The 20,866-nt window shown below is 42.2% G+C and overlaps 1 protein-coding gene and 2 long non-coding RNA genes across 3 annotated transcripts in view; 2 read left to right on the top strand and 1 right to left on the bottom strand.

Moving 5' to 3' along the window:
• The window catches only part of LOC127001996 (uncharacterized), a 93,594-nt gene that overhangs the window by 25,096 nt on the left and 47,632 nt on the right, over positions 1-20,866 (top strand). The gene's annotated exons all lie outside the window — the stretch shown is intronic.
• Positions 1-20,866, bottom strand: part of LOC127001998 (uncharacterized) — a 94,222-nt gene that overhangs the window by 27,659 nt on the left and 45,697 nt on the right. The gene's annotated exons all lie outside the window — the stretch shown is intronic.
• LOC127001994 (acyl-CoA:lysophosphatidylglycerol acyltransferase 1-like) overlaps positions 7,276-20,866 on the top strand; it is a 52,386-nt gene continuing 38,795 nt past the window's right edge. Inside the window, 2 exon segments of the mRNA XM_050867305.1 lie at positions 7,276-7,430; positions 17,469-17,636. Coding sequence (XP_050723262.1) covers positions 17,596-17,636 — 41 coding nt within the window. The 5' untranslated portion in view covers positions 7,276-7,430; positions 17,469-17,595.

Genomic DNA, 20,866 nt, shown 5'->3' with positions numbered 1-20,866 from the left:
TTGGGCGTGTTTCATCACCGCGCCACAAGCACTTCCAAGTAGGATTGGGGGCGGTCTTGGGAGTAACCAGCGTTGCCAATCTTCCGCGTCGCTTTGACGTCTAATATGTCTTCAATTAACCTAAATTACAATTCTTATATATACTTATGGAATTATAACTATAAACAATTGATATTTAGTTGAAATACAGCGATAGTATCTTCATTATGAGGAATATATTGCACGTATTTTTTTCCGTCTGCATCTTCAACGGCACCACGGTGTAAACAAACATTTGAGTGAGTCGTGAGTAGACCTGGCCACTCGCCACCATGGCCCGCAACTTGTACTGTGCATCAAATAACACTTGCACATTGATGCTGTGGTAGTTCTTGCGGTTGACGTACACTTCTTCGTGCTCATGGGGGCCACTATTCTTACGTGGGTGCCATCAACAGCACTTCACCACACTGGGAAACCAGCTATTGGCAACTCCGCCTTCATTCTTTGCTGCTCCCCCCGGTTTAAAAAGAAGCCCATGAACCGCCTCATATTCTCTTGTGTCACGAGAGCATCCACGGTCTGGGTGATGATTCTGCTGACTGTGGCCCGGGAAACTCCAAAGTCATCTGCGCTGCACTGCTGCATTATCTCGGTGGCGAGGTATCGCAGAGTCAACGCCACTTTCAGCTCCGCTGTGACCGCACGGCTCCTCTCAGTCCTGTTGCCAATCACGTGTCGCATGACATATGTTGTCAGTGACGAACAACAGGCCAGCACGATCCACCCTGTACCTCTTCTTGAACTTGACTTTTTGAGAACAAAGAAAGGATAAAGAGTTATTGCGACGTGTTTTTTTTTATCGAAAGGAAACTGTGGTTTTAAGATGGTTTAGTTTTATCGACAAAGGAATCAACATTTTGAGAACAAGGAAAGGATAACGAGTTATTGCGACGTGTTTTTATCGACAAAGGAATCAACATTTTGGAAACAAAGAAAGGATAACGAGTTGTTGCGACGTGTTTTTATCGACAAAGGACAAAGATACGACACCAGGTAGAGGCGATGTAGATACACTACACAACACGGTCACGACAAATAAAGAAAAATAACACCGGAGACGGGATAATACAGAAAAGGTGTAACAAGAAAAAGAAATCAGATACAAAACACAACATTAGCAAAACGAACAACTAGGATTGAGGATTTTCATGGGGGGCTCCCGTGGTCCCGTGGTAGAGTCTCCGCCTTGCGCTTCGGCGGGATGCTAGAGCGTGAGTTCGAGACCTATCCGGTGCCATGGGGTGGAAATTATGGTGGGTTTCCGACACCCTCAGCCCTAAATTCTTGGGCCTCCTCCTTGAAAGGATTGGTTATCTCTCTACCAGCCGTCTGGGGGTTGCGCGGCATGCACCGTCTTCTCTCCATTGGGGTATATCCCCCGCCAAAAAAAAAAAAAAAAAGGACTTGGATGTGGTATGGCGGCACGGGTGAGCCTTCTCTGGGGTGAAGGATACTCAGCTGTAGCAAGAAACCGCGTCACGAAAGGCGATGAGATACTCCACACCAAATGCGGATGTGGATGCGGATGCATCGGGAAGCCTGCGCGCAGTCGAGCCCCCAACAGTTCGAGGCTCGCCATAACGATAAAAAGTTCTTCGTCACCAACTCATGAAGAACGTTCATCCTGGCACGAAAATTCGTGAGTAGGGGTTCCGGAGATGTTGTGGTGCCGCCATGTTGGTCGCTTATGTTGAATATAGGATCACGAAGGGTGCTCCAACCTGCCTTTAGTCAATTTTAATTATTTTATGGCAAAACCATAACACTTATGGCTGACTTAGCCGACTTAAGCCGGTATATCACAAGACGATTTGTTAAAGGCCCCATCCGTGAACAAAGCTCACGGATGGACTCTGTTCATGAACCAGATCGAGGGGTACTAGAGCGGATTGGCTGAGCTATTTCTGCCTCTCAGCAGCCCCTCGTTGGCCCGGCCGTTTCACTCACCCTGATAGTAGTTTAATTTATAGATGGGAGGCGGTGGCTGAGTCGACAGAGTGACGGCACCGCGTTCAGGAGAACGCTGGGATTTTCAGCCGCCGCCGAGGGTTTAAAAACTACCTGCATGCTGTCCAGAAGACCACCTATCAACCTGGACTTAGATTCTAGGATTAAAGATGAGCTCCGGGAGGGCAGCATGAGTCAATGCAAGATGGCGCCACTATAAACACTCGCCTGCGCCAGAACGGGGTTCAGGCTACCATCAAGCCCCACTGGGAAGAAGCCTGGCTGACCATCAGGACCCACTGGGAAGAAGCCTACCGGCGCAATAGGTCATGACGTAAAAAAGAAAAGAAAAAGATAGCTCTCCTTTGATCTCGCTTTCTCTCTCTCTCTCTCTTATTTATATATATATATATATATATATATATATATATATATATATATATATATATATATATATATATATATATATATATATATATATATATATATATATATTATACTACTATGAATATTAATAGGTAGGACTTTGCATATATCGCATTATTCCTTGTTGGGTCTTCTGATTGTCTTTGCAACTAATGTTTTGCCCACAATACTTCTCGTGAGTACTTGTTATTCATTCACCTTCTGCCTTCTCTGTCTTTAAAACTGTTAACCATTACATTTAAATCTCCAGCCGTATTTGTATCAACTGAGCAACCCTTAAATTCATCTCACTCATCCAGGTGAGGTGAGGAAGGGAAGGAGGAAGAGTGAGGTGTGTATTTAATGTAAATCCATTTTTTTTGTTTTCGGTGTAAGAATAACTATTAAAACATCATATGACTGACAAAAATTAATCAACATCTATTTCTACTTGAAAGTAGGTATACAGTCCCTGAAATTAAAGATCAAGACCAAGATTGCCCAATGGCCATCAAACGGAGCATCCTCGTGTGATTAGTGCATGTCATGTTTCAACAGCAGCTCAGCGAAAGTCCGAAGGTCTGGGTCGCGAGCAAAATCGTTCCCGTGAAATACCGGCTTTATGGTTGAAATCGGCCATTTTTCCTGCTTTGAAAAATCACCAGCTTATGGAGTTTTGTGGATAGCCCCTGATCTCTGCTTTCTCTTCCATTTTGTTATTGGTATGAAAAGGTTTATGTTTGGGGAGGGGTAAACTCCCCAAACCAGCCCAGAACAGGAAAGAGCTCGAAGGGTGAGGACGCTGCATTCCTCATCCAGATAGACCTGTCCTACCAAATCATATCTCTCCGTAAAAGAAAGTGGAGAAGAGTAACTTCACAGACACAGAAATCAATTTAGATTTGAGGGAAAGCCAGTATAGTGCCTGACCTGCCTGATGCTGAAGGCCTCCTAAACCAGCATATCCCAACCTGGGGGAAATTTAAGGATTCCAGGAAGGAAATTTAACCTGAGGGAAATATTTATTACTATTATAGCAATTAGTCGACCGAAAAGAAAATCTCGCAGAATATTGACTATTGAATCAATATATGTAATATCAAAGGGACAAGTGTAATTGGAAACCCCAGTGAGGTGGGAGGATAGAGTTGAGGAATACATAAAAGAGAGGGGTGAAAGGGACGCGAGGATTTAGATGTGCGAGACATGTTTGTTTGGAGAGGGAAAACTGGAGACTCTTCTGTCATGGCCACCCCACTGGAGAGACTTCCCGGCGGAAACGGGGCATCACAGCTATTGATTGTGTTATTAGGCAGTGACTTCTTTTGTTTGGCTACTATTTGATTACTATGTTATTTGTGTTATTAAGTGAATTTCGTGTTTTTGCTACTTTTTTCCTTGTCCACATGAAGGGGGGAATTCGGATAGTTGAACTGATTAAAGGGGGAAGCGGCAGACAAAAGGTTGGGAACCACTGCCCTAAACCATTCAGTGAATGGGGTAGCCTACCTCTTTGACCGACTGGGTACGGAGTTGTTTTCCCATCTAGTCGGTCGAGGGTTCGATTCCCGGCTCCGGTGAAACCCTTTCCGAGTCTGGATTAATTTCTAGTGTGTTTCGAGACACGCAGATGTCGTGTGGGCGCATGATGATGTGGAATTCAGTGGCATTACACCGCGGTCGGCTCTTGAGTCGCGGATGTGTGACATGTGGGCTTTATATGGTATCCAATTTCATTATGCCAATGTTAACCAGCAACTTCTTTCTTCCATCCCTTTCGCTGGTAAAATTTGTAACAGTCTTCCATCGTCTGCATTTCCTTTTTGCCTACGACTTGAACTCTTTCAAGAGGGAATTATCAAGACATTTCTCCATCCGAAAATTATCTTTTTCCTGCCCTCTCGATCAATTTTATTTACTTTTACAGGAGCAGCCTTGGTGTTTTTTGTTGTTTTTGCCTCTGAGCTGCTCGATCCTTCTACCGTAGAAGAAGTGAGTTGTGGTTTGGGTTTTTGCCATATCCAGCCATTTTTTTTTTGTCAAACATTTGTTGCCGTCTCACACCTTATTCCGAATGGCAACAATCTTTTTTTTTTTAAATGTTAATTAAGTTATCCCGCAAAATATCCATGTAGTACGTATTAGTCATGTATCGGATGTCAGATTAGAGATCCGCGGATGCGGGTATGTGTATGCGGATGTCATATTTACATATTTTGCGGATGCGGATGTGGATATCAGTTTGTACCAAACTGCGCATGCGGATGTCAAATTATGACATCCTCACGGACGCGGCTGCGGATGTGTTCATGATCTTGGTACTTCAATAAATAGCACTTTTTTTTTTTTTTACATCTCGGCCTGTAGCGCCGGTAAGCTTTTTTCTTGAGCTTGGTGATCGTCCCAAGCCCCTCATGGCGCAGGCATTTCTTTTTAAAGTGGCGCCAGTTATGGTTGGCTCATGCTACTCCCCGGAACTCATTCTTGGCTCACTTGGACGGTTTCTTCTAGAGTCCGGGTTGATGGGTGGTCTTCTGGACAGCATGTGGGTAGTCTTAGGCCACTCGATTTGCAACTGAAAAATGCAGATCTATGGTAGCGTGGGATTCGAACCGACGTTGTCCATGGCAAATGAATGTTAGGCCAGCACACTGACCACCAGCCACAGCCACCTATTGCAAGATGTTAGCTGCTTTTGTTACACAATAATGCAATTTGTAATTTCAAAGCTTGACGAGTTTCAGCCACATGTGTGTTACCAGGATGCGAACAAAATCTGGTTGATCTTCTTCACTTTGGTGCCCTGAAGCATTGCGCCGGGGATAAATTTGAAAGGAAATGGATAGGTGTAATTTTAGGAGAAAATTAACATGCATTAATTCATTTTCCTCAACTTTTCAAGCTCTGTACTCTGTACTAGTCTGCATTGTGATCTGTAAGTCTTTGACTCTGTAATGAATGAAATATATCCGCAACATCCTCTTTGTGTAGTGCGGATGCGGATGCAGATGAGGATGTTTATTTCATCAGAAATGCGGATGCGGATGCGGATGTTTCATTTATCAGAAATGCGAATGCGGATGCGGATGTTTCATTTATCAGAAATGCGGATGCGGATGCAGATGAGGATGTTTATTTCATCAGAAATGCGGATGCAGATGCGGATGTTTCATTTTTCAGAAATGCGGATGCGGATGTTTCATTTATCAGAAATGCGGATGCGGATATGTTTCATTTATCATAAATGCGGATGCGGATGTTTCATTTATCATATATGCGGATGCGGATATGTTTCATTTATCAGAAATGCGGATGCGGATGTTTCATTTATCAGAAATGCGGATGCGGATATGTTTCATTTATCATAAATGCGGATGCGGATGTTTCATTTATCATATATGCGGATGCGGATATGTTTCATTTATCAGAAATGCGGATGCGGATGTTTCATTTATCAGAAATGCGGATGCGGATGCAGATGTTTCATTTATCAGAAATGCGAATGCGGATGCGGATGTTTCATTTATCAGAAATGCGGATGCGGATGTTTCATTTATCAGAAATGCGGATGCGGATGCAGATGAGGATGTTTATTTCATCAGAAATGCGGATGCGGGTGCGGATGTTTCATTTATCAGAAATGCGGATGCGGATGTTTTATTTTTCAGAAATGCGGATGTGGATGTTTCATTTATCAGAAATGCGGATGCGGATGCGGATGTTTTATTTATCAGAAATGCGGATGCGGATGCGGATGTTTCATTTATCAGAAATGCGGATGCGGATGTGAAAAATTATGCGGATGCGGATACCCGATACATGACTAGTATACGTATTGACATGTACCACCATGGAGTTAAAACTGCTTCGACCTTGATGCATGGCAATAGTCAGATGAGGGCTGGGCCGCCGAGCGTGTGCTGCATCATTGAGTGGGGAGCCTATGTAAAGTACGTGCTGGCATGTTCATCGCATTACAGTTTCTCATTATACCTCCATGTGCTGTGTGATACCCGGCATGCACCGATATCGAGGTTGCTGGGCACCGGCTGCATCTGGTATTTACACAACACTTTTTAAATCTTTGCTTCAAGGAAAGATAAATCTGCTTTTTTGATGCCTCATAAGTTACGGTACATATGAAACAAGAGGCCAAACATGTGCTGTAAATACCATGATCCGAACGTACGTGGTGGGCACCGGATGTGTTAAGTCGCCAGAACGCTATGTTTGTTACTTGAAATAATTATAAACATAGCCTCCCTAGAATGCAATAAATGTAGATAAATAAGCCAAGCACGTTCAGTACCTATAATGTTCCGTATACATCCTGCTCCGAATGTGGTGGGCGCCGGATGTGTTATAGGTCGCCACAACACTTTTTCTGCTGCTCAAGCTACTGATAAAGCATCTTCTTTAAGATTCAATAAATATAGGTAAATGAACCAAATATATTGAGCAGAGATCTATTGACTGGCCCACTGGTCAGTCCACATCCTGGTCCGAAGGTGTCTTGTCTTGTAGGAATCAGCTCGCAGCTGCAAAATAGCTCTCAGAGAGAGGTTCAACTTCCTTACTGTTTCCATATTTCACTCCCCGCTATCGTTTTCTTGTCCTGTTTCGGCTCCAATACACGGCACAAACATCAGAATAACACTTTTAATCAAGAGAAGGCTTTATAACAAACGAATAGGGCAGATTTTGAAAAGAATTACCCCACATTGATGTTTACTCAGTCCCTGCAGGTTTGGTCTGTTGGTCCGGTGTGTTGTATTCTTGCAGGGAATATCAACCACCTCAAAGGTCACAAGTAGACAAAAATAGAACAAAATCAGGTGAATGAATGCGTAGTGGACATCAGAGCGAGTTATTTCTGTGCGAGGAGGTATTTCTCACTTCAGCGGCCCCGAACGGTCTTGGGGATCAGCACAACACGGTCAGCTGAGTCAGTGTTTACCGCGCGGCCCTATGGCACCCCGGGCACCTCTGGCAGGGCACCGCGCCGGCACCCACCCCCAGGCCAGGCCCAGGGCGAGGTGAGCACACGGGGCGGGGGGCACGGCCAGGCGGGGGGCTGGGGGGGCACGGCCAGGCGGGGAGCAGCACCTCGGCGTGTTTTCCCAGGCGGCGGGGCTCGTCCTGTTAGCTGCTGCACCGAGACTTAATTAAGGACGGGGATCAAGGCTAAGGGCGTACGTGGGCAGGGGGGCTCAGGGGGCACGGCCGGACTCTTACCTGGCCACCTTACCTGTTGGGGCCACCGCCGGTCCTGGGTCCGGCCAGCTGAGGCAGGCCAGCCAGGCATGCACGGGGGCGGCTAGAAGACTGAGGCGTGTCTTCTCCGTGTAGGTGGCACATGGTCAGAATACAAGAGTAGGTCAAGGAGAAAATCTTTTTAGTTGTAAAGTTAAAATGTAAACACAACAACGGAAAAGAGTTAGTAGGCAGTATTGGTCATATGTGCTGCGCCACATACGGCCACCCAGAGAACTGTCAAGGAGGTACTTTCCCAGTGAACATGCGTGTTTTTACGATCTCAGGATTTCAGAATGCAAGTTATTGTTAGGTGCCTAATGTCCAAACATGCCACACAAGAAAAAGGTCAAGATTTACATTATGCACCCTTCCTTATTTCATTCCTTATTAAACCAACTGCTCTTCTGTTGCCCTCTATGTTTTCTACTAACCTTCAAACCTCCTGGAAAGCCTATAGGAAAGAATGTAGAGGTCAAAAGAACTGTGAAAATAGCCTTGAAATATGTGTCCGTGGGCAGCATAAACTCCTGGCTCACCACTGTAGCCTGCTCTGCTGCCAGTGACAGCAATGGTGCAGCACAAAGTCTCTCACACATTTTTATTGTTAAAAAAATCTTAAATATAACCAAACTAAATCCAACCTAACGAACCTAACCTAACCTACCTACGTTAAATATCTGACATGGTCATGGGCTACTCAGCCGTGCATGGCCATGTGGGTTTGCACACATATTTCATGGGTATTTTCACACATGTTTTGATCTCTGCATTTTTTCCTATGACTTTCCAGGAGGTTTAAATGTTGGTAGAAGACTATTATGACAACAAAAAAGCAGTTGGTAAACCCTCTCGCGCACGATGACGCATTTCGCGTCATCAAGGGTAAAAGGTCCTGGCGCACGATGATGCAAAACGCGTCATAAAAGTTTTAAAAAATTTACTAAAAATTAAGTTTGCAGTGGAAGTGCGTTAAATTTGGGAGTGTCATTTGTTGGGATAAGTTTCTTAATGGTAATATATGGCAAATTTTCTAAGGAGCATAGATGAGGAGCGTGGAGCGATTTTTAGTTGTTATCCTACTCTGACGTGAGAAGAAAAAAATACAGTTTTCTCGGTGTAACTCAGGAACTAATAGGCGTATGAGGATTTTGAGGATACCATAAGAATCCTCACTAAATTCTGCTTCGAAACGTATATTCGGCTGAAAAAGTTGACCCACAAAATTTTGAGCTAGCGAGTGGGGAAGAGTTGGTACTTAAGATTTATTGTCTACAATATTCTATACAGAGACCTGAAACGAGTTAGTATTGTTTATAAATATATATATATTTTCCCCTATTTTTATTTGCGTATGTTTTAGTACAAGTCTTTATGAAGCCATTGATACCAAATTTATTGGGGTACGACATATCTGTGAGGGTAAAATATGTCCGAGAATGTAGAGTATCGCAGCGGCAAAAAAAGGGCCGGTCGGGCCTGAGAAATGTATGATGAGTGGAACAGAAACTTATTGGAAACTTATGGTGCACGAGAGGGTTAAGTAGATGAGATATGGAAGGGTAAATAAAGTACTGTCAAATGGGGTGACTTCGGACAAAAAGTGGATAAAAAGTTGACATGTTGATAACTCGAAGCCAGTTGCAACAAGCTAGATGATTTTAGTGTCAGAATTTGTCTTTTGCCTTATAGCTTTCGAATAAGAATGTTGTTTTCTTGAGACACTTCTATTTTAAAAACAAGCACAATATGTGTTTTTCGGATCTCGTAAAATTTACCCCCCTTGGCAAACTTCCGGCAGGAATGATCTGTATTACACACAACATCAAAACTAGAGAAAACAATCAGAAACATGCTTAACTAGAACAGTTAGAATGATTCAGGGGCACTTAACATATCCTACACACCTGTAAATGTCACTTGAATGGAGTCATGTTGAAAAATGGCTCAAAATGAGGTGACTTCAGACACCTAAATATGACTACATATTGTGGGTGACTACAGCGGGTTCCCACTATTCTGTTTTCATGGATCCGCCGACCGTCGGTGACATCATAAATGAAGCCCGGGTTCCACGCTGAGCCCGCCCAGAGATGAACTCAAGTTAACTTTTGGTTTAATAGTGGTGGTGGTGCCAGTCCAGTGATGTTGAATATTCTACATATCATGAAAATATGAAATAGAAGTACTTAGCTACAAAATAACATATAAAAGAATAAATTTCTAGTGAAATGCATCATGATAAAATCTGTTAAATGAGATGTAAAATAGTGTGCACTTCAAAGGGCCCTAACACATTTGAATGTTGACCTACCATTATAAAAATTTCTTGTGGTGATTATGATTGTGGTGCACGTATGTAATCATTAAGCTTCCAAAACAACTAAAACTGTGCTCTACATCTTATAGTTTTTTGTAATATTTTTTTCATAATTATTGACCATTATTTACTTCCCTGCTACTACTGACCTGAAATGTGAGAACTTCTTTCCCAAGATTTTTGCCAATTTTTTCCCCGGTTCTATAGTGTCCGAAGTCACCCCTGGAATGTGCGAACAGGCTCAGATACGTAAACCCAATGAAATATAGCCACTGTCCAAAGACCCCCCAGACATGGGGTGACTTTGGACACCCATATTTTTTTCACTTGGCACAAAAACTATTAAGTTTCTTGAAAATGTTGCACCATGTAATGATAGCCCTTAACACAACAGAGTAAATGCACACTCAGCATAGATCCTAGGTCTTGAAACAAAAATTTCATAAGCAAAAAACCTTGAAAACTATCCGAAGTCACCCCGGTTGACGGTAAATCTTAATGAGAAAGAATATATTTTAGCCATTGCTAGTACATCTTTAGGTTTGCCTCTATTTATGGTGTATATGATCACAGTGCCGGATGGACACGGGCCTGTAGCTACCTTGCAAACAGCCCCATCCTGGCCAGAGGTAATGTGGGATGTTTCATCTGAATATTTTGATCATGACTGTATTTTGTTTTATATCATTTCTAGTATAATTTAATTTGACATCAAATGGGTAATATTTCTTATGGTGTGGTTATTTTGACTTCTGGTCCTAAAATAAGTGCTTTATACACAGCACTTTGGTAGGCAACACTAAAACTGTAAAAAGTTGTTAAACAAGGGGTAAAGCATCACCCCTGCAAACTGATAGCCAATACAATCTATTATCCACAGGGATAAAAAGCTTGTCTCCAAGGGACTGATGGAGATGCTGCTTAAACAGGTCTAATCTGGGTGATTCACCTGCATGGAATGGGGGGGAAGTTATACATAGGCATGAATTCTTAGGAGCACATGTTGACCTTTTAATTACTTGAAGATGTGAATAAGGACTGAGATGAAGGGTAATGAGCTGTGTCTGTGCTCGTGGTAACATAACCGGTGCATTGCCTCTTAACGCTTAGACTATGGGTGTAGTTATAAATCAGCAGCGGTCTTGGCCATGTGTGTGGGTGTATGTATATAATAACACAAGCCAATTCCCAGTTTAATATTTCAGTGAATGTAATGAAAATGAGTCATATGTGCTTAGGGTATTGTAAGGAAAATTTTTAGCTGTTGGTAACCTTCTGTCAATGAGTCCTACCAGCTTCCAAGATGTGAAGTCATGTTAAATTGTTGAAGTTCATGGAGAAAAAATAATCACATCAAATTTTATCTTATTTTCTTAGCTGGAAAACTGCTCAACATAACTGAAAAACTTGTGCTGGTCTGAAACTAGACATCTCTGTTGATCATCAGTGTATTTTTTTGTATCAGGAAATACCAACACACAGTCAATGCCCACTCACCCACATTCCCACCCCTATTGCTCCCACTAAAGTTTGGCTTAAGTTTGATTTACAACATCAGTCATTGTCAAGTTCAGGGTAGGCTGAATCTGATGAGACCAAAATGAACCTGACCAGAGTGATTGTATTGGAGTAATTGAGCTCAGAGAAACTAACCTTACCATTTGGCGCCTACTAAAAAGCCCTGTCAGGTGTAGGAGTCGTGGATACAAGTACCTGTAGCTTAGGAGTTAACATCAAGTAAAAAAAAAAAAAAAAACACCATCAGGGCTCTGCAGTGAAGCCAGCCCTGCAAGTTGTTTTCACCATTTTCATCATCATTAGTCTCTTTCCCAACACCCTCCTCCTCTTTCGGATGTTAGTGTATCCGGTACTCCATCCAGTAAAGACTGATTTTTTTAACATGCTGATATCTTGTTTCCTACTTTATCAACTGCTCTTCTGTTGTCATTGTGTATTCTTTTACTAACCTGCAAACCTCCAGAAAACTATAGGGAAAGAATATAGAGATCAAAACAAGAGTGAAAATAGTCTTGAAATGTGTGTGGGTGGCAAAGTAGCTCTTCCCGCAGCATCCAAAACTTGTGGCCAATCACACGGGAAAGGGCTTTTTTTGTGACTATAATTTCTTGAAGCTAAAATATGACATGTTGTTTTCCTCTCAACACAGTAACGATGTTATGCATGTCCCCAGCTCGTTGCTCCAAGTGTGAGAAAAAAAATGAAGTAAAAAAAATATATACATAAGGTTTCACTAAGCCGCTAACTCTAGCGCGGAATATCTTGTGCGGCAAAATACCACTTCCAGTCAGTTCTGAGTGCAATGGCTGTCATTTCCATTCCTTTCACATCATTTAAGACTGGTGTCACCAAGAAAAAAAAATCAGAAATATAGCCGGCACAAGTGTAACCACAAGGTTTCATATTTGCCGCTTAACGGATTAAACAGTCAGTGTAGTGTTATAATATATGAATGGTTTCTGCTTTTCTCCTGACACAGACTGACCTAGTTTTAATTACCATATTTTTCAGTGTATAGCACATTATTATTTCCAAAAAATGTGTCAAAATTACCCAGCGTCCTATACACTGAAGGTGATTTATGTCACACCGTAACTTGTACAACAAGGACTAGGAATTAGAGTGATCAACCTTTAAGCCCACACATTGTATTAGCTGCACATTACAATGCTCAGCAAAACACATGATTCCGTATTCACTGTATTTCACAATGTTGTTTCTGCATCTAGTCTTCCTTAACCCTTTCCATCTGGTACGCAGACGTTGGCGTCACAGTATGGAAAGGATCAAGAGGAAATGGAAGAGAATTAATCCTCTTCTAAACCTCTCAATCCTCCTCTAAATTCCTCTTAACTCTCATCCATTTCCTCTTAAGAGGTTTAGAAGAGGATTAAGAGGAAATGGAAGAGGATTAAGAGGTTTAGAAGAGGACTAACCCTTTACATATGGTGACACCGTTGGACGCCCATCGGATGGTGACGTCGGCGTCGCCGGAGTGAAGGGATGGACATCATCCTAAAGGATGATATTTGCTCTCCTTCTCTCTGAGCAGTACATCTTCCCATAGACAGTTTGCAATGACAGTGAATAAATTCCACTGGTGTTGAACACACTCCCTGAAGATCCATCCTGACACACCGTATGGTGCCACAGCCTTCCTCACATCTCTTCCTTCAATATATCCATTTTATTTATTTTCATTTGGACCTCATCCATTTGCAGTTGACTTCTTTCCATCATTGGCTCATAAAACCCTGACTAAAAGTTGTTTTTCATTTTGTCTCTTTATCTCCTTGTACAACTCACCTCCCACCTAGTCTTGATACATGGCCCAATTGCTCTTATCATGCTGTTCATAAATTGTATTCCGATGCCTGTGAGTTTGTTCCTCACTGCCCTGTCTGCTCTGAGGTCGGGCATCAGCCAGTTCCCTATGGTCCCTGGGGTTGAGATGCTGTTCTTGGCTGCCTGAGCATTGGCTGCTCTGTGATTGGCTGGCACACTTTGAGTAAACTCTGTAATTCACTTGTGAGTCTGATGATGTTATGGTATCATGAAAGCCTCCATCTCTTGGCTGTCTCTGCTGCTTAAAGTTAACAAAACCCACAGTCAAAAAAAAAAAAAAAAAAAAAAAGTTTTGGTGAACACTGCCACCATGATCAGTGGTTGGAAAAGAAGAGTAAGACAGAGCTCCTTGCATACACACACAAACAACAGGTAATTCCTAGGAGAGCAGGGCAGGGAGGTCTTGCACACCCATCTAGACCTCACCCCTTGTGGTCACAAAGTGGAAAAGTTAAATCATGAGCTGCCCCTTGCTCTGTCAGACTTTCCCACTAAGTGACCACACAGAGGGAGGTCATGTTATGTGCTCCTGCCTTCCCTGTCCCACCACCTTCCTGTTATGTATCACACATCCCTTACTCTTCATTTACAACCATTTAAGATGGTGGCAGTGTCCACTAAAACTTTGGTTGAATAGTTATCTGTTGTCTTCTGGTTTGGATTGTAATTTGGAGAGGTCATTTTGGTGTGATTATCCTTGTCAACCATTACTGGCGCTACACTTTCTCCACAATGCAATAAGTTATGCACTTGTGAGCCTTGAATGTTTTAGACTGCAACATATTTTGTGAATCCTGGCCGTGCTCTTGTGGTGCCTATAGTGCCAGTAAGCTCTCTTGATAGGGCCTGCTAGTAAGTCCCAATCCATAATAGTGCAGGCAAGAGTTTTATATTTTATAGTGGTGCCATCTTGCTTGGCTTATGCTGCTCCCTGGAACACAACTTTGATCCTCTTTAGAAAGTTTATTTGGAGTCCAGGTTGATAGGTGGTGTTCGGGACAGCACGTATGTAGTCTTAGGCCTCTCAATGATGACTGGAAATTATCAGGTTATATTGATGGGCGGGAATTTGAACCCAGGTCCTCCAGAACACCACGCCCACATTCTGACCACTCAACCATCGTCTCTCAAGTATTACTGCATAACTCTGCTTTAATGTCCAGTCACTGGTCTTGTGGAGAGTCTGCAGGTAATGGGAATCAACAGTAAAAGTAGTGGTTTTGGGGGTAGGTTAGGTCGATTCATTGATTTGCCTCATTCGCAGTGAGGTTCAGTACACATCCCTCATGGTATAGTAGGGGTGATATGTACATCTTTTTCTTCAGGGCACTACCGTGTTTACCAAAAGTACTCCATCCTATTCCTTTTATCACTCAGGATTTTTTTTTTTTTTTTTTTTTTTTTTTTGGTCTAGGTTTGCACTAAATGTTTATGCTAGGTATGTATTTATTTATTTATTTATTTATTTATTTATTTTTTTTTTTTACGTGTACACCTATAGCACCGGTAGGCTTTTCTTGAGGGGCCTAGATGGTAGTCAGCCCCAGCCCGTCATGGCGCAGGCAAGTGTTTATAGTGGCGCCGTCTTCTCTTTCTTTCTTCTACTTTCTTCTCTCTACTGTCATATGTTGTGTTCCCAATTCTGGTTTTGTTGTCCTGCCAGCTGTTTACTAAATACTACCTTTGTTTTCTTCATATTCATTCTCAGACCTACAGTAAGATCTCTCATCTATCGAATATTATGTACCAGAAAACATTCATGAGATGGAAATACTTAAATCAAAGGGGAAAACAATAATAGGCCAAAAAAACTGGACCACACTACTATTTTTACTTTTCTCTCACTCTGTAAGTTATTGTCATTAAAATATAGGAGAAATATTGTGGATAATCCTAATGCATGTGATGAATGAGATGCATGAGTAAGACAAAAGGAAAGGCAGGAAGGAGGGCTACTGGGCTGCTCCTCCCTCTCACCACCACCACCACTGCCCTTCTCTCTTCTTTCATGGCAAGGTGTAAACCACCACCAAATGCACGCTAGGTAGGACTCCAGGCACTTATAGCAGCAGGAGGCAGCCATGCAACACAACAATACAAGGCAACTGACTGGGGGAGGAGGCCGGGGAGGGGTGGCACACACTAGGCCAGGATGGTGCCTGGTTCGAATTGCAATGCCAAAAAAAAAAATTATTAGATCTGAAACTTCCTCGTCACTATGGATACAAATATAGCTAGAGGTCCATTTGTAAGTCATCTCCCTGACTGCAAGAATGTTGGGGTATTTTTTATTCACTAACATTTTATTCTTAGTTTTAACCCGATAGCAGCGACGGGCCAAATTTGTGCCATGATATAAACCCCCCAAAATAGATGATACATAATATGATCACATATGCTTTGATATATATAATGAAATGGTTTGTGTGAGGGGTGATTTTTACTCATTTTTCTCGCTTAGAGGGACCATTAAAAACATGATCCCTGCTGCTACCGGGTTAAGCATACTCTGCAACCTAACATCCTTCCAATCAGTGGCCAGTGTCATGTGTGGCTGTGATAAGAAATTTCATGATCGTTATTTAAGTAACTTTTTTTCCTTGTCCGGCTTGTCAGGCTTGAGTCATTCACCTTCCCGTGCTAAGATTGTGGGGCACCATCCGACCCTTGGATGCTTTGGTTTAGGGTCCGGCTTTATCCTAAATTGCCGTGATAAGATAGAGGGTGTATCAGAGGCCAGTGGTGTGTGCCCTTTGCTCCCCAGGGATCAGCTTGTTGAGTGCCAATACTGTTATCTCTGGGGATTACATAACCCCCACACGAGTAATTGATCAGTGATTCCTGGAGCTTTGTAAGACATCTTGTTACAATTGTCCTGCATTGATTGTGGGACTCCTTGGCCACTGCAGTCTGTTATGATCTTAATATGATTACTACAACCATGGCCTGGAGATGGCAATGCAGGAACCTAGTATTTAGGAATTTGGAAATATACTTCATAAAGTGTTGGATTTATTGTCATATTCTCTATGTTTTGGGAGGTATGAAAATAATCAGGGTCCCAATAAAGTACACAGAATCATAAACATGTCTTCTTATCACACAAGACAGTGGGTCGGCAAAACCCATCTCTTAGAAGTTCTATTCCATGGTCTCTATCAGAGAAACAGTGTGTGCCTAGTCATTCATCATTAGTGAGCTCTGACCTCCGTCCAAGGGCTCAGTGCATCAATGCTAAAAATCATGCAAACAGGCGCTGGGTTTCAAGGCTTAATTAAGCAAGAAAATCACTGGTCATCCTCAAGCTCTATTTAGCATTAGACCTCATCATGATATGTGGTTCAGTTCTTATCTCCTTATTCTCCTTATTCTCCTATTCTATTAAAGGTGTTAGAATCTGTGCAGAGAAAGAAGACAAATATTATTCAAGGATTGAGTGACTTGCCACATGAGGACAGACTGAAACTTTTAAAATTGTAATCTCTTAAAGGGCAAATGGTATGAGGAGGCTAGATCATAGTATATGAATGGATGAAGGGCCTTTACAGGGGTGGTGTTAATGAGGCTTTGGTGGCTAAAGAGCTGTGGAAGACATTTAGTAATGGATTTAAGTTGGAGAAATTCAGGGCAAGAATTGGTTTACTAATAGTGGTGGATGACTGGAACAGGTTTGGCATCATGGTGGGCGTGCCTTTACGATAGATACATTCAAGAAGAGGTTAGATAAGTTCATGGATAGTGAAGTCAGTTAGGATTAGGTTTACGGTTGTTCTGTATAGGCCTATCATTTTTTTGCAGACTTTTGATGTTCTTATGTTCTTATAAATATTTACTGTATATATGACATAATATTCTCTCTCTCTCTCTCTCTCTCTCTCTCTCTCTCTCTCTCTCTCTCTCTCTCTCTCTATCTGTCTATCTAACCTTATCTCTCCTTTTGTGTGTGTGGGTGGCTGGGTGCTTGCATGTGTCAATGTGTGCGTGTGTGCATGTGTGTGTGTGTGTGTGTGTGTGCATGTGTGTGTGTGTGTGTGTGTGTGTGTGTGTGTGTGTGTGTGTGTGTGTGAACGAGCAAGACATGTAAAGAGACGTTTATGAATCACGGAAGCTGCTGAGTGATGGCTATCTTGATTTACAGATAATGAGAAGAGAGAAGATCTTGTGAGCGTCTCCCCTGCTGTGTGTGCTCCACCGTGACAATTGCTCTGCCTCCTCCTCCTCTGGTGCTGCATGTCCCCGCCCACGGCCACCCTCACTTCATTACTATGGACTTTAGTACGGGACATCGCTGGCTCAACCCCAAAAGGTAGAGTGGCGCTGAGTAGAGTGAGAGGAGCTTGAATGTGTAGGGTTGTGAGTTACTCTGTACAGATGAAGGTTGAACTTTTGATGGTTAAGATTAGATTAACATTACCTAAATACTACTACTACTTCTACTACTACTACTACTACTGTTCTGCTATTACTATTGCTACTGCTGCTGGTGCTTCTACTACTACTACTACTACTACTACTACTACTTTCCCTTCTCCTCCTCCTCCTCCTCCTCCTCCTACTACTACTACTACTACTACTGCTAATACTAATACTAATACTACTCACCTCAATGCCTGGTTCTCTCTGCTCAGACTTCTATGCTGCCTTGGTTACCACTGTGTTGCTATGACTGTGGCTTGTTGTAGGCAGTAAATGCAAGGATCACCAAGCATTATGTCTGCTGTTGTTGAATAGAACTTAGAATAGAAAGTTGATTTGTGATGTTAAAAGTTGCTGTAACTGCCCAACCCCATAAAGGAAAATAAGGATGTTAAACAAGAAGAAGATGAAGAAGAAGGATAATAATAATAATTGAAGATGAAGAATTAAGAGGAAGAGGATGAAATAGTAGAATTAAGAGTAAGAAGGAGAAAGGAGAAGAAGAAAAGAAAAAAGAAGAATTAAAGGAGGAAAAAGAGGAAGAAGAAAAGAAAAAGTAGGAAAAAAGTAGAAGAGAAAAAAAATATAGAAGAAAAAAAGTAGAGGAGAAGAAGATAAGAAAAAGTAGAAGAAATAATAGAAGTAGAAGAAAAGAAGAAGTAGAAGTAGAAGAAAAGAAAAAGTGTCTGTAGGGCCTGGCTATTGCAATGAGTCATGGGTAGGACTTGCAGCAGCAGCCCATTAATGAAGAGTAGCTCTGCTGGTGTCTGGGATGAATGTTAACTTGCACCAGCTGATACTACACTAAGGCACAGTGAAATGCTATGATGCAACAACATAAGAGGAGGGAAATTGGATTGTAAGACCTGAAGTACAAAAGAAAATTGAGTTGTCTGGATGAGAAGGGGTGTAAGGGTAGGCGGTGGCTGAGTGGTAGCGTGCGGGCTCCACATTCACCGCGTGATGGACGACACGGGTTTGAATCCCCACACTACCACCTGGGATTTTTCAGTCATCGCCGAGTGGCCTAAGACTATCCACATGCTGTTCTGAAGACCACCCATCAACCTGGACTCTAGAGGAAACCATCCAAGTGAATCAAGAAGGAGTTCCGGGGGGCAGCATGAGCCAAGAAAAGATGGCGCCACTATAAAAACACTTGCCTGCGCCATGATGGACTGGGGCCGACTACCATCCAGGCCCCTCAAGAAAGCCTACCGGCGCTAAAGGCTGAAACGCTAAAAAAAAAAAAAGGGATAGAGCCATATTTTTCCAGTTTCCATTAAAAAAAAGCTGACCACATCCCATGCCAGGAAAAACATGATGTAAGTTGCAAAGGAAAAGTGACCCTCGGTATACCAAATACAATGTTGCTTTTCCCTTGTAACTTTCCTGTTCTTTCTGCAATGTGTAGCCTGCGTTTCTTTGTGCAAACTAGAAGACAATGACTTTGTTCCTTACGCCCCCTCTACAGATGCCCCAAATATGTATGACTAGTAGTGTTATAGCCCTGAGAAGACCTTTTGTCATGTGGTATAGACAGGCCAACTGCAGTGAGTATTTATAGATGATGAGGTATATGAGTCAACACCTTAACCTCGCATGACTCTGTGGGGTTGACAGCATGATTGGCAACAGTAGTCAGTAACTCATGTGGCCTACTGATACTCTGCTGTTATTCAGGGTCGATGACTGTTCCCATTGGTCAGTCCATGCAAGTGATGAATAGTAATGAAGCAAAACTCTCCCTGCCTTGCTCATGAAGTCTCAAGGATGCACTTTTTAGACTTCAAAGTGATCATTAATTTTTTAAGAATCCCACAAAGTCCCAGAACATCCCAGAGTACCTCAAGTTCCCTTCTGATTGACCGTGATTGTGAGAACCCTTGACAAAACTCACAACACTATTCCACAGGACTGCAATGCCAGGGTGAACCAGCAGTTAATTTGACAGGCAAGACACCAAGTTAACCCAGTAGCAGCGACGGACCAAATTTGTGGCTTTATAGTGTAGCAGTGATGGGCCAAATTTGTGCCATGATATAAATCCCCCAAAATAGATGATACATAATCTGATCACAAATGCTTTAATATATATTATGAAATGTTTTGTGTGAGGGGTGATTTTTTCTCATTTTTCTCGCTTGGAGGGACCATTAAGAAACATAATCCTCGCTGCTACTGGGTTAATGAAGCTTTTGCTCAACACACTCCAGTCATGTAGTGGTGTTTATAGTTGCATTGGTGTCATTCTGTTGAGCCATTATAGCAAAGGCAGCTGTACTGGGTTATACTTTGTGCTTCTAAAATAACACCATATTGGATGACCCTTTAACTTCTTCACACTGGTGACATACCCATTTGTCATACTATAATTAATCTACCATAAAAGAAAACAGGCTTGTTACTGTTTTCTTTGGTTTGTCATCTTCAAGAAATTGTTGTGAATAATTAATCTTAACGCTGAAGCCTGTTACAGTATATTTGGGTGAATGGGTTGGCTATTCAGTGTGACCTAGTGGACATATCTTGTGCTGTAAAGGTCTTGAAGATAGGAAGGATCATGGGTTTGAATTCCTAGTAATTAACAAATATCTAGCAGGAAACATGGAAACATTCCTTATCATCAGTGAAAGTCTAGCAGGAATCCTTATCAAGTAGAACAAAAGATACAGCATAATACTTCTAGCTTATGTACCAACGTCAATTTACAGCAATGATGAAGTAGAAAAGTTTTATGAAAATATGGAAGTAGCAATGAAGGACCATTAAACCCAGCTTTCAGTAGTCATGGGAAGCTTTAATTCCAAAGTAAATGTTTGATATGACCCTTAGTGCAACTCATCACATGACTGCCTGAGCCACAGATAGACAGGTTTGTATGGCTGAGCTAGTGGATGGCTGCGTGGAGTGTGAGGGAAACAAACACTCAAAATATGTAAGGTTTATAATGATGTGTGATTGATTTTATAAATAGCTTCATTAATTAAACTTTTCCTGAGACTGAGTATTTTTGTTTATTAACAGATGTGGGCAAGTGCGGTACTTAGTGCAGTACTACCGCATCACAGAAAAAATACTGCACTACCGCAAACTTTCTGAAAATACCACATTACCGCG

The sequence above is a fragment of the Eriocheir sinensis genome, chromosome 22 (assembly GCF_024679095.1).
Source record: "Eriocheir sinensis breed Jianghai 21 chromosome 22, ASM2467909v1, whole genome shotgun sequence".
NCBI lineage: Eukaryota > Metazoa > Arthropoda > Malacostraca > Decapoda > Varunidae > Eriocheir > Eriocheir sinensis.
The sequence above is the reverse complement of the archived record's forward strand: the minus strand, read 5'-3'. Positions and strand labels throughout refer to the sequence as shown.